This window comes from Oncorhynchus mykiss, chromosome 8 (genome assembly GCF_057628025.1).
Source record: "Oncorhynchus mykiss isolate SJ-2025 chromosome 8, ASM5762802v1, whole genome shotgun sequence".
Classification (NCBI taxonomy): domain Eukaryota; kingdom Metazoa; phylum Chordata; class Actinopteri; order Salmoniformes; family Salmonidae; genus Oncorhynchus; species Oncorhynchus mykiss.
The window spans coordinates 81942341-81954569 of NC_143029.1; the positions used below are offsets into that span (position 1 = coordinate 81942341).

Below are 12229 nucleotides of genomic sequence, written 5' to 3' on the forward strand. Positions count from 1 at the left end.
AGGCGGTGATACAGCCCGACAGGATGCTCTCGATTGTGCATCTGTAGAAGTTTGTGAGTGTTTTTGGTGACAAGCCGAATTTCTTCAGCCTCCTGAGGTTGAACAGACGCTGCTGCGCCTTCTTCACGATGCTGTCTGTGTGGGTGGACCCAATTCAGTTTGTCTGTGATGTGTACGCCGAGGAACTTAAAACTTACTACCCTCTCCACTACTGTCCCATCGATGTGGATAGGGCGGTGCTCCCTCTGCTGTTTGCTGAAGTCCACAATCATCTCCTTAGTTTTGTTGACGTTGAGTGTGAGGTTATTTTCCTGACACCACACTCCGAGGGCCCTCACCTCCTCCCTGTAGGCCATCTCGTCGTTGTTGGTAATCAAGCCTAGCACTGTAGTGTCGTCCGCAAACTTGATGATTGAGTTGGAGGCGTGCGTGGCCACGCAGTCGTGGGTGAACAGGGAGTACAGGAGAGGGCTCAGAACGCACCCTTGTGGGGCCCCAGGGTTGAGGATCAGCGGGGTGGAGATGTTGTTACCTACCCTCACCACCTGGGGGCGGCCCGTCAGGAAGTCCAGTACCTAGTTGCACAGGGCGGGGTCGAGACCCAGGGTCTCGAGCTTGATGACGAGTTTGGAGGGTACTATGGTGTTAAATGCTGAGCTGTAGTCGATGAACAGCATTCTCACATAGGTATTCCTCTTATCCAGATGGGTTAGGGCAGTGTGCAGTGTGGTTGAGATTGCATCGTCTGTGGACCTATTTGGGCGGTAAGCAAATTGGAGTGGGTCTAGGGTGTCAGGTAGGGTGGAGGTGATATGGTCCTTGACTCAGTGCTGATGTCATTGGTTCCTCTTGGTTGTGCTACCTTAATATATGAATTTGAATAGCTCTTGTAAATAGTCATATATCTGATTGTTTTGAATTAATATGCATTTGTGTTGAAGGAATTTTAATTCCTCTGTTTTAATTCCCAATTAAAATGAAACACTGTCAATTCATAAGAATTTGTAAGACCCTTATTTTATAGGAATGGACAGAGCCCCGGTCTTAAAGTCAAGTAACAGCCTTTAGTCAAGAGAGTACTGAGTACATACACATTTTACCACAGGTTATAAACTGAAAATGACGTCAGCGTTTTCTAAATGTTCCGTCTCTTCTTGACACTGGTAGAAAGGCCCTATAGCTCTCAAGGCTTCCCTCCTCGCCTAGAGCCAAGGTCAGTCAGTGTAGATAAGCATTCTAGACAGTCTGGAGATATCGTTAATTCATTTGTACCAAGGAACAGACCGTCATTGTTCTAACTTTTGACCACATTCACTACATTATATTCAATACTGGAATCAAGAGAGAAAATTCATACATGTACAGTAGCATAATAGTATTCTGATTAGTACATCCTGATTGAAATGTATACATAATTAGTCATCATTGATAAAAATTCCCTTAACAATTTGTCACAACATCAACTCTTTCCTAAAACCTCAAAAGGAACAAGAAGAAACAGTTGTATGAAACTCCTGTTGTTAGCCAGGTAGAAGTTATTGTACATTGTATACAACCATCAAGGCCAGGTCTATGTAGAATTCAATGTAATCCAAAAATAACAATTTGGAGCTTAAGCACCATAGACATACAAAGTGAATATACTGTATGTCATCTCTACAAGGCCTTTGGAATAGGAGTGTTTTTTAAGAAACTGTGAGAGTGATTCACCCTCTGCTGACCTCTCATGGTGTAGTGTCCTCCACTGTTACTACATCCACCCTCTGGTGACCTCTCATGGTGTTGTGTCCTCTACAGTTACTACATCCACACACTGGTGACTTCTCATGATGTTGTCTCCTCCACAGTTACTATTCAATATCTTGTCTCTGTCTCCTTCATCAGTTAGTATCTGTCATTGTACTGTCCAAGGTTCATCTTCCATTCACCACTCATACCACACAAGATGAACACACAAAACAATTGAGAATTCTTAGGAAAATATATTTATTATAGACATAAAATATTAAAGTAACAGTTCAAAGCAACAGATGTGATCAATGATATGATCATACACAAGACTTTTATGAATAAAATGTTACAGCGTGTGCAATTTCTGATGCCCATAAAACGAGATCAAACCATTAAACTCTGCAATGACAAAGCCTATTTCATATACAAACAGGTTATAGTAAAATATATGACATTTATTATAGACATAAATTGTAACAGTGACAAAAAGTAACAAATGTTTTCATTAAAAAAAGTTTAAACATTTAGTTTCCTGTCTTACAACGAGATCTTAACCTTATTGCTCATAAAGCGTTATATTATAACCACATTTTTTTAATTTGCAAAATATATTCATATAAAATCAGCCCAGAAAATATAGGACTAAGAAGATTTAGGTAGATGGATAGCAGAGGAAACAGGATGGGATATACACTATATACACTGGTTATTAACATGTTCAGCTCCTGACTGTTAAATACACATGTTCTGCTCCTCTGTATCCAGAACCCATCATCGGATTAGGACTGTGATTTCCTGATGTGAACCGCCTTGTCCCTGAAATAGATTAGAAAAATTCAGATTATTTTCAGCTGTTAAGGCCACTCTTATATTTCAATATCTCCAATTTAGAGGTGTATCTGTTGTAAAATCTGAAACAGGTTCAATGTGTCTACATTCAGGAGTACAATCTTTGTTTGTACCATTCATAATAAACAACTATATTCTAAATCCCTTTTAATATTCAAGTGTAAATAGTATAACAGTTGTAATGTTATTTATGAGAGTCATTCTTACCTCAGTCGGTTGACATGTTGGATCACCGAGCTCTGGGAAAGGTCTGCACACAAATCTTTCCCATTTTTAGTGTGGAATCTGGAAGAGACACATACAAAACCGTAAGTCTCACATACAAAACACTCTGTTTTCACAGCATTGTTAACCCATATTTCTATTCAACTATAATTACACTATAATGTATTTTTCTGTAAAGAATCCTGAACCTCAATTCAAAGATAAATAATCAAAGACACTCACATGATGGCAGGGATTCTGCAGATTTCAGTCGTGGTCTGTAGGGTATATCCTACGATAACTTCAAAAGGTATTTCCCCACCAGTATAACTTTGACAGCAGAATCGTCTACGACGTGCTGTAAAAAATGAACAAATTGTCAATTAAAGAGGACTCTTGATGAAGACTAAATATTACTCTAATTGTCCAACAGTTTAGTTCAGTGTTCCAGTAATAACACAGACAGACGGACTGAGACAACTTTCACAGCAGAATATTGACCTTGTTTAGCTGCAGAAGCCTCCGTAGTGAACAGCCCCACAGTCAGGAGCACGAGCAGCACAATAACAGGGGCTCTGATCTGGGCCATCTCTTCTTCTGTGGTGCTGTGATGTGATGAGCTGCTGTCTTGTCTTCAGACAGAGAGCTTCAGTGGCTGTGTGAGGTCCTACTCCTCACCAGAGCTATATATATACTCCTGGTGCAGGTAGAAACATATTCACTGAGAGGTGAAATGGACTTTCCTACCCACGCTTTAAAACCAAAGTTCCACAGCAGAATTTCCCCATCACTTTCCCCAATGAACAAAAAAGTGAAACAAGATTCTTCAACAGAACAAGAGGGAGAATGTTTTGGGCCCAATCTTTACTTGCTTTTTCATGATCGGCAATCATAGTATTAAGTAATAGTATTAAGTACCTAATATTTAAATGTGTCAGGTTATTGCCTTTCTATTATGAGGTTGCATTGCCAACCGCTGTACCTCACAGTATAATCCACTTTCGGCCTCATAAGCAAAAGGATATGTGAGATCTGCCAATCAGATCAAACCTATGTATTTTAATTCAGACAAAGTAAAACACTGTGGTCTTAAATTAACACTTTTTTCTGTGATTATGTGTGTGTGTGTGTGTGTGTGTGTGTGTGTGTGTGTGTGTGTGTGTGTGTGTGTGTGTGTAGCCATGTACCCACGTCAGGGAAACCACTGCAGATCTGATCAACATTGAACATACTGTATTTACAGTTATCAGATTTATCAGTTAATTTAGGAGGAATCACAATACATTGTGAACCGCAGTGGGTAAGGTTGTACAGTCAAACCAAAGGATTGTCCCTGTTTGTAGCTTATGAAGCAGTTGACACATTTAAGATGGTGATATTGATGAGAAAATACGTGAATGGACTGTTGGACAGCAAACAAACCACAATAGCACCACAGAACCAGTAAAGAACTTTAATTTCACCACAGGGTGTTTCACTGAGGATGAGCAAGAACTTTTCTTACAAGACGTATGACAACTATGATGACATAATGACCCCAGGGCTCTGAGTTGTAATTCCTAATTCTACAGCTCTGATTGATGGTCAACATTCTATACTAGAGGAACACTCCTCTAACCTGTTGAGCAGGGGAATATAGATGGGATTGATGTGTGTATTATTGATTTACAATTGCTAGGTATTACTGCACTGTTAGAGCTAGAAACACAAGCATAACATCTGCAAATCTGTGCGCTCGACCGATAAACGTTGATTTGATTTGTACTGAAATACAACAGAGGAATGTAATATCTTATCTGATAAATACAATAGTCCCTTCTATGTGTGAGTGTGTGTGACTGCAACCTAGTCTCAGAGCATTTCATATGATTATGTCAATCTGAGACACTGTATTTCGTATGATATGTTTCAATTTCTAGCTAGGTGAATAGGTACAAACGTTAGGGGTTAGACTGAAGTTTAGGAGTTAGGATAAAGGGTTAGGGGACGGGGACGGGTTAGCTAACATGCTAAGTACAGTGCCTTGCAAAAGTATTCACCCCACTTGGCATTTTTCCTATTTTGTTGCATTGCAACCTGTCATTTAAATTGACTTTCATTTGGATTTCATGTAATGGACATACACAAAATGTACAAAAAAAATTCAAATGAAAAAAATAACTTATTTCTAAACATTTTTTAAATGAAAAACGGAAAAGTGTTGCATATGTATTCACCCCCTTTGCTCTGAAGCCCCTAAATAAGATTTGGTGCAACCAATTACCTTGAGAAGTCACATAATTAGTTAAATAAAGATCACCTGTGTGCAATCTAAGTGTCACATGATCTGTCACATGATCTCAGTATATATACACCTGTTCTGAAAGAGCCCAGAGTCTGCAACACCACCAAACAAGGGGTATTATGAAGACGTGCAGCTGTAATTGCTGCAACAGCTGGCTCTACAAAGTATTGCCTTTGAGGGAGGGGGGTGAATAGTTATGCACGCTCAAGTTTTCTGTTTTCTTGTCTTATTTCTTGTTTGTTTCACAATAAAAAAAAATGCATTTTCAAAGTGGTAGGCATATTGTCTATATCAAATGACACAACCTTCCCCCCAAAAATCAAATTTTATTCCAGGATGTAAGGCAACAATATAGGAAAAATGCCAAGGGGGTGAATACTGTCGCAAGCCACCTTAGTTCCAAAGCACCTAAAAAGTAGTAAGTCGTTGAACATTCGCTTATTTCCTCAAATTGTCCATGATGCAATTAGAACTTGAAACCTTTGGGTTGCTAGACGTTGGCGTTACATGCCTACCTGTCCACCCTGATCAACCACCCTCCTTTCATTGTTGCATTAGGTAACCATCTGTCTTATGTAACTATACCAAACTATACCAAACATAACCTATCATTCTAAATAGAGTGTCTGGGATTTACGTACAGAATAATATGAAATGCTCTGAGATCAGGTTGGTGACTTAGACCTTGTGCACTGAAGTGCAGAGACGTGGGCTGTTACGTGTAGGTTGTCTTGATGATATGGTTATTTTCTAGGTCAGAGGAACACAGAATGTGTTGAGGCCTCAACTCAAATGGGGAAAAGTGTTTCTGTGACAACTAAACAGGTCATGATGAAGGAGTTTTAACAGTTCCTCTTCAGTTGTTGCATCATAACTGTCCCTGTGACAACCACAACCTTTTCCCCCTTGAGTTTGTCACACGATGCGCTCATTTTTGATATTTTCATGTATATCAAGATGGGGACGTTAAACAATGACATAGAACTACTGTAGGACGACCATTTCAAAACGTGGTCTTAGCTTCACAATATTTGGCAGTGAATGGTTCTTCCACTTTGGAGAACGTTAAGATTGTTGGCTTTTTCTTGTTTTCTGCTATAGAAATACCCTTTGTAAATAAAATGACAAAAAGCCATTACTACTATTACTACTTACAGGTAATCTTTCAATCATGTACAACAGAGATCACAATACTGATTGAAAGACTAACTGAAATGAAGGATCGTTTCCATTCACAGAGCCATTGAAGACCACTTTCAATGGACTGAAGTGATGAGAAAAAGCTTCATTTTTACACCCACTGCTACTTGTTTTCTATTTAATATATCAAAGGATTCTTGCAGTCAAGTGTTCTCTTTTTGTAATATCAGTAGCTGATATTACAGTTGCGATACATGGAAAAGTATCTCCTACAGTACATACAGTAGGCCTACTAATCACAACGGTCAAGATTTATTGTGTTTGAATTGAACACTCAAACTTATTTTTAAGGCTACTGTACATAACATCACATTATGTCACACGGTTCCAATATTATGTAATGATCTACACTCTCAGAAAAAAGGCTTCCAAAAGGCTTCTTTGGCTGTCCCCATACAGTAGGAACACCCTTTTTGGTTCCAGGTAGAACCTTTTGGGTTCCATGTAGAACCTTCTGTGGAAAGGGTTCTATATGGAACCCAAAAAGTTTCTACCTGGAACAAAAAAGGTTCTAGATGGGAACTTTTTTTCAAAGCATGTAGTACAACAATAACATCTTCCTTCATTTGTTGCTGACACGCACCAATATATAGTTGCTGTAAATTCTTGACGAGGCCAGAGAGTGGAAGGGGGTTTTGTACCAAGTTACAAACAATGGGGCCTGTTTGTCACACTTCCCTCCCTGACCCAAATAAAAATCCACCTTGTTCCTCAAACGCTGGGTCTACGATCCAGAAAAGGGCATCATATTTCCAACTGTGAAAGTATTTAAACTAGAATTCCAGATCATTGGATCAGATCATCTTGGAATCTCATTCTGAGGAGAGAGTTCCAGGTATCTGTTGAACTTCACTACCTGCCTCGACCTCTGAACCTGACAAGATGGCAAAGCTTGCTGTGACTCTCTCTACTCTGCTGCTGCTGTTGTTGGCACTGATGACTCTGGGTGAAACTAGTAAACAGGACAGGAACTGTCATCAAATGTGCTGTTCGCTGCCATCAATGTTGGCTTAGTCATATTTTAGTTTCCCACCTAGTTTAACTTTTTTGTATTATCTTATTGTTTGTCTTAATATCTGTGATGTTTGTGTTGTGCAGGTCCTCTGAAAATAGGTATAAGAATGCACAGAACACAACATGTTGCACAAAATACTAAAAGGACCCCATCCCCAAGATGAGGCTGACTAAACTAAACTAAATACAACTAGGAAGAGCAGATGTTTTATTCAGCTATTTCCTATTTTCTAATATGTTTTAGAAGAGATTATTTTCTGAATGTTCAACCATGTATGGCAGTGGGCTACAGTAAATCAGGGTCACACAGAGTGTTTATTGGTAGTCTTAAACAAATCTACTTTGAAACAAAAGTATATACCTCACACACATGGTTATGGGCTTAAAAAAAAGAGGACACCTGTACCATGTCAGATATAGAGTTTAAATGTATTACATTTTGAGTTTGCCTCCCAATATTACACTTTATATACGTCACAGAAGACTGAACTGTAACGTAACTGTTTGAATGAGAAACACCACATTTCTATGTATGGCTTTAAGCACCAGCTGTCAGAGCAGCAGATCACTGCACCTGTCCACAGCCCATCTATCTACCTACCTCATCCCCATACTGTATTTATTTATCTTGCTCCTTTGAACCCCAGTATTTCTACTTGCACATTCATCTTCTGCACATCTACCATTCCAGTGTTAAATTGCTATATTGTAATTACTTCGCCACCATGGCCTATTTATTGCCTTAACTCCCTTATCTTACCTCATTTGCATTCACTGTATATAGACTTGTTGTTTTCTTTTGTTCTACTGTATTATTGACTATGTTTTGTTTTTATGCCTTGTGTAACTCTGTGTTGTTGTATGTGTCGAATTGCTATGCTTTATCTTGGCAGTTGCAAATGAGAACGTTCTCAACCTTCCTACCTGGTTAAATAAAGGTGAAATAAACATTTTTAAAAATAAAAATGGGTGAAAACAATACTGTACTCAGTGTAAAATGTGATGTAAATGTTCAGTACAATAAATAATGTTGTATCTATTTTTATAATAAATGGCTATTCTTTGACAATTTTTAGGGCCTTCTTCTGACACCGCCTGGTGTAGAGGTCCTGGATGGCAGGCAGCTTTGCCCCAGGGATGTACTGGGTCGTACGCACTACCCTCTGAAGTGCCTTGCGGTCGGAGGCCGAGCAGTTGCCGTACCTTAACCCTAACCTTAACCACAATGCTAATCTTATGCCTAACCCTACACAATTTTGAATTAACATTCCAGATAGACCTTGTGCAATGAAATTTACAGCCACTGGGTTGCACCATAAGACCATAAACTCCGAAACGGGTGGCAGTCGCTGTCCTTCCGAGAGAGATTTAGCATTTGTAACGTAAACTCATGTAAACTCGTACATTGCCTTGGTCCGTACAATTGACCTTATTTTAGCACCCCAAAAACGTAATACTTCCAGATCAACTGTAATGTCAATACCATTGTAAAGCACAATTTCTCCCCTTTCCAACATAATAAATTACATGACCCCCACGCTGCCCGTTTCTGCATAATTCAAGCAGGCAATGAGCCCCGTCGGGTCTTTTTAAAAATGGCGGGTGGGGAAGCGAAACTAATGCGTGATAGTGAGAAGGAGAGATGTGTGGGAAAATTGCTTTTTTTCACTCGATCTGTCCAACTTATCACCTTATCGCCTCTAAAATGTAAATAAAACACCAGAAAGAGTTTATATAATGTGTCATTACCTATTTAAAGGTTTGTGTCGAATTTGAATCAGGTTTTTAGTGCGGTGCTAAAGTGATCTTAGAAGTAAACAGCGGCTTTGAGAATGATGACTGCATGCAATGATGACGAAAAAAATGACTAGGTATCCCCCCTTACCCCCGTCACTGTCCATTTCTTGTTTTTAAAGGATGAGAGAAGTGCTAAACCTGGTGGAGAGAGATTGTAAGACAGAAATAGTTGCTTTATGCTGTACGTTACGACATGACACGTCACAATGTAACGGAGGGTCCGTTTTTTCAACTTTTCTCCAATACTATAGAGGCATTACCATGTCGATCAACGCTTGAATAGAAACCTAGTTCACACCCCCGATTTTGACGTCAACACAGTCGCTACAGTCCCATTAGTTTTCTTTGTTGCCTCGTTTGAATGTTGCGGTTGCGCACATTTGTACGGAATGGGGTGAGTTTACGTTACTTTCAGGTATTTAGCTAACTGCTATGTTTCTTTGCAGAGTTTTCCTATAAGCGTAATAATCTGGGATTTCAGCATTTGAATAAGCTTTTCTAATTTTCTTATAGCAATCAAATAACATACCTAGTTTGCTAGCGAGCTAGCCATCATCCTCATATTTTCAAAACAAAAATTGCAGGAGTTGGGAAAATAGTTCTGGTCCATGGCGCAGGCCTCGATCACACCGACAGCTTCATTGCGTATTACCTTACCTTAAGTTGCAGTATGTTCAGTGTGGTACATTGTCCATACATTGGATTTATTCAACGTATGCATCAAAATGTATGCATAGACGGCTTGACAGAAATGGCAGTAGAAGGTGAATGTGTAACTAACGCCTTGATCACACCAACAGAGCTTTGCGCAAAATGGTACGCAGCATCTGGCGGACTAACTAAACACAAGTACTGCGTTAGTAACGGATGTTGTCATGCTGTTTGCTTAATATAAGGACGTCGATGTAAAGCATTTAATTGTACTTTTTACTTTTACGCGAGTGTTACATTTGAGTTCTTTTCCACCACTGTCCTCAAGTACGTTTAAAACAAGATCCTTTCAGACTTTTACTAAGTAGTATTTTACTGGGTGACTTTCACTTTTACTTTAATCATTTTCTATGAAGGTACAGTATCTGAGTACTTTTTCCACCACTGGTTTGTTGTGAACAGTAAAACTACAACTTTGTTGCAGAAGCTGTACCTTTGTCACAGGGCCTCTTCAACCTCGGGAGGCTGAAGTAATTTGGCTTGGTCCCTAAGACTCAGATGTACAATTGAGAGCATTCAACTGCACCGTCCGCAACCACAGGGCTCGCCAGAGGGGGGTGTGGTCTGCCCAACGCATCACCGGAGGCACACCGCCTGCCCTCCAGGCCACCTACAGCACCTGATGTCACAGGAAGGTCAAAAAGATCATCAAGGACATCAACCACCCGAGCAACAGTCTGTTCACCCCGCTATCATCCAGAAGGCAAGGTCAAGTGCATCAAAGCTGGGATCGAGAGACTGAAAAACAGTTTCTATCTCAAGGCCATCAGACTGTTAAATAGCCATCAATAGCCGGCTACCACCCGGTGACTCAAGCCTGCACCTTAGAGGCTGCTGCCCTATATACATAGACTTGGAATCACTGGCCACTTTGACCCTCCTGTTATGTTCCTCTTAATTAAGGATCCGCGCCTTTTTTCAATTTTCGCCCAAAATGACATAAAATAACCAGGTGGACTGGGGACAGCAAGGAGTCATCAGTTTGGGTTGTCCTGAGGCATGGTCATAGGGCTCAGGTTCTCTGAGAGAAAGAAAGAAATAGATTTAGAGAAAGTATACTTAAATTCACCAGATAAGACAGGAGAAATACTCCAGATATAACAGACTAACCCTAGCCCCCTGATACATAAACTATTGCAGCATAAATACTGGAGACTGAGACAGGAGGGGTCGGGAGACACTGTGGCCCTGTCCGACAATACCACCGGACAGAGCCAAACAGGCAGGATATAACCCCACCCACTTTGCCAAAGCACAGCCCCTACACCACAAGAGGGATATCTTCAACCACCAACTTACCATCCTGAGACAAGGTCGAGTATAGCCCACAAAGATCTTCCCCACGGCACAACCCAAGGGTGGGCACCAACCGGGACAGGAAGATCACGTCAGTGACTCAACCCACCCAAGTGACACACCCCTCCTAGGGACGGCATGAAAGAACACCAGTAAGCCAGTGACTCAGCCCCTGTAATAGGGTTAGAGGCAGAGAATCCCAGTGGAGAGAGGGGAACCGGCCAGGCAGAGACAACATGGGCGGTTCGTTGCTAAAGTGCCTTTCCGTTCACCTTCACACTCCTGGGCCAGACTACACTCAATCATAGGACCACTGAAGAGATGAGTCTTCAATAAAGACTTAAAGGTCGAGAGTGAATCTGCGTCTCTCACATGGATAGGCAGACCATTCCATAAAAATAGAGCTCTATAGGAGAAAGCCCTGCCTCCAGCTGTTTGCTTAGAAATTCTAGGGACAATAAGGAGGCCTGCATCTTGTGACCGTAGCGTATGTGTAGGTATGTACGGCAGGACCAAATCAGAACGAGCCTACCTATCGTTTTGTAGGTTAGCAGTAAAACCTTGAAGGAAGCCAGGAAGCCAGTGTAGAGAGGTTACACTGATAAATGGGCATGTGCCTGAACAACAACATGTTTCCCTGTGCCCTCTCTCTTTACCAGGTGGTGCCCCCTGCCTAGCCCCAGTGGGGGGAGAAGGGGTACAGGGGCTCCTTCCTTTTCTGCCTCTGGCTGTTGACGATCATCTGCCCTGCCTCAGTGTCAAAAATGTTCCGCTGCCAGTCCCCCACTGCCTTCTGGGTAGCTCTACTGGAGGTCTACTCTTTTTTTTCTTACCAATGTTTCTCCCCAATTTCGTGGTATCCAATTGGGAATTACAGTCGTGTCTCATCGCTGCACCTCCCGTACAGACTCGGGAGAGGCGACGGTCGTGAGCACAACCCAACCAAGCCGCACTGCTTCTTGACACAATGCCCACTTAACCCGAAAGCCAGCCGCACCAATGTATATTGCACTTTTACTTTCTTCTCCAACACTTTGTTTTTGCATTATTTAAACCAAATTGAACATGTTTCATTATTTATTTGAGGCTAAATTGATTTTATTGATGTATTATATTAAGTTAAAATAAGTGTTCATTCAGTAA

At 40.9% G+C, this 12229-nt stretch overlaps 1 protein-coding gene across 1 annotated transcript; it reads right to left on the reverse strand.

Annotated features, from left to right (window-relative positions):
* Nucleotides 1-1969: 1969 nt before the first annotated feature.
* LOC110530729 (C-C motif chemokine 4-like) lies at nt 1970-3446 on the reverse strand. The gene is made up of 4 exons (XM_090183155.1): nt 3286-3446; nt 3028-3142; nt 2788-2865; nt 1970-2547 (listed from the first exon to the last, which is right to left on the reverse strand). The coding sequence occupies exons 1-4, from the start codon at nt 3371-3373 to the stop codon at nt 2511-2513; spliced, it is 318 nt and encodes a 105-aa protein (XP_090039281.1). The 5' UTR covers nt 3374-3446; the 3' UTR covers nt 1970-2510.
* Nucleotides 3447-12229: the final 8783 nt, after the last annotated feature.

Bases quoted from the DNA above. Each gene is read 5' to 3' on its own strand.
- LOC110530729 (XM_090183155.1), bottom strand. From the start codon at position 3,373: ATGGCCCAGATCAGAGCCCCTGTTATTGTGCTGCTCGTGCTCCTGACT. The intron at 2,866-3,027 runs GTGAGTGTCTTT...TGTCTCTTCCAG, and splicing joins TGCAGAATCCCTGCCATCAT to ATTCCACACTAAAAATGGGA. The intron at 2,548-2,787 runs GTAAGAATGACT...AATCTATTTCAG, and splicing joins CAACATGTCAACCGACTGAG to GGACAAGGCGGTTCACATCA.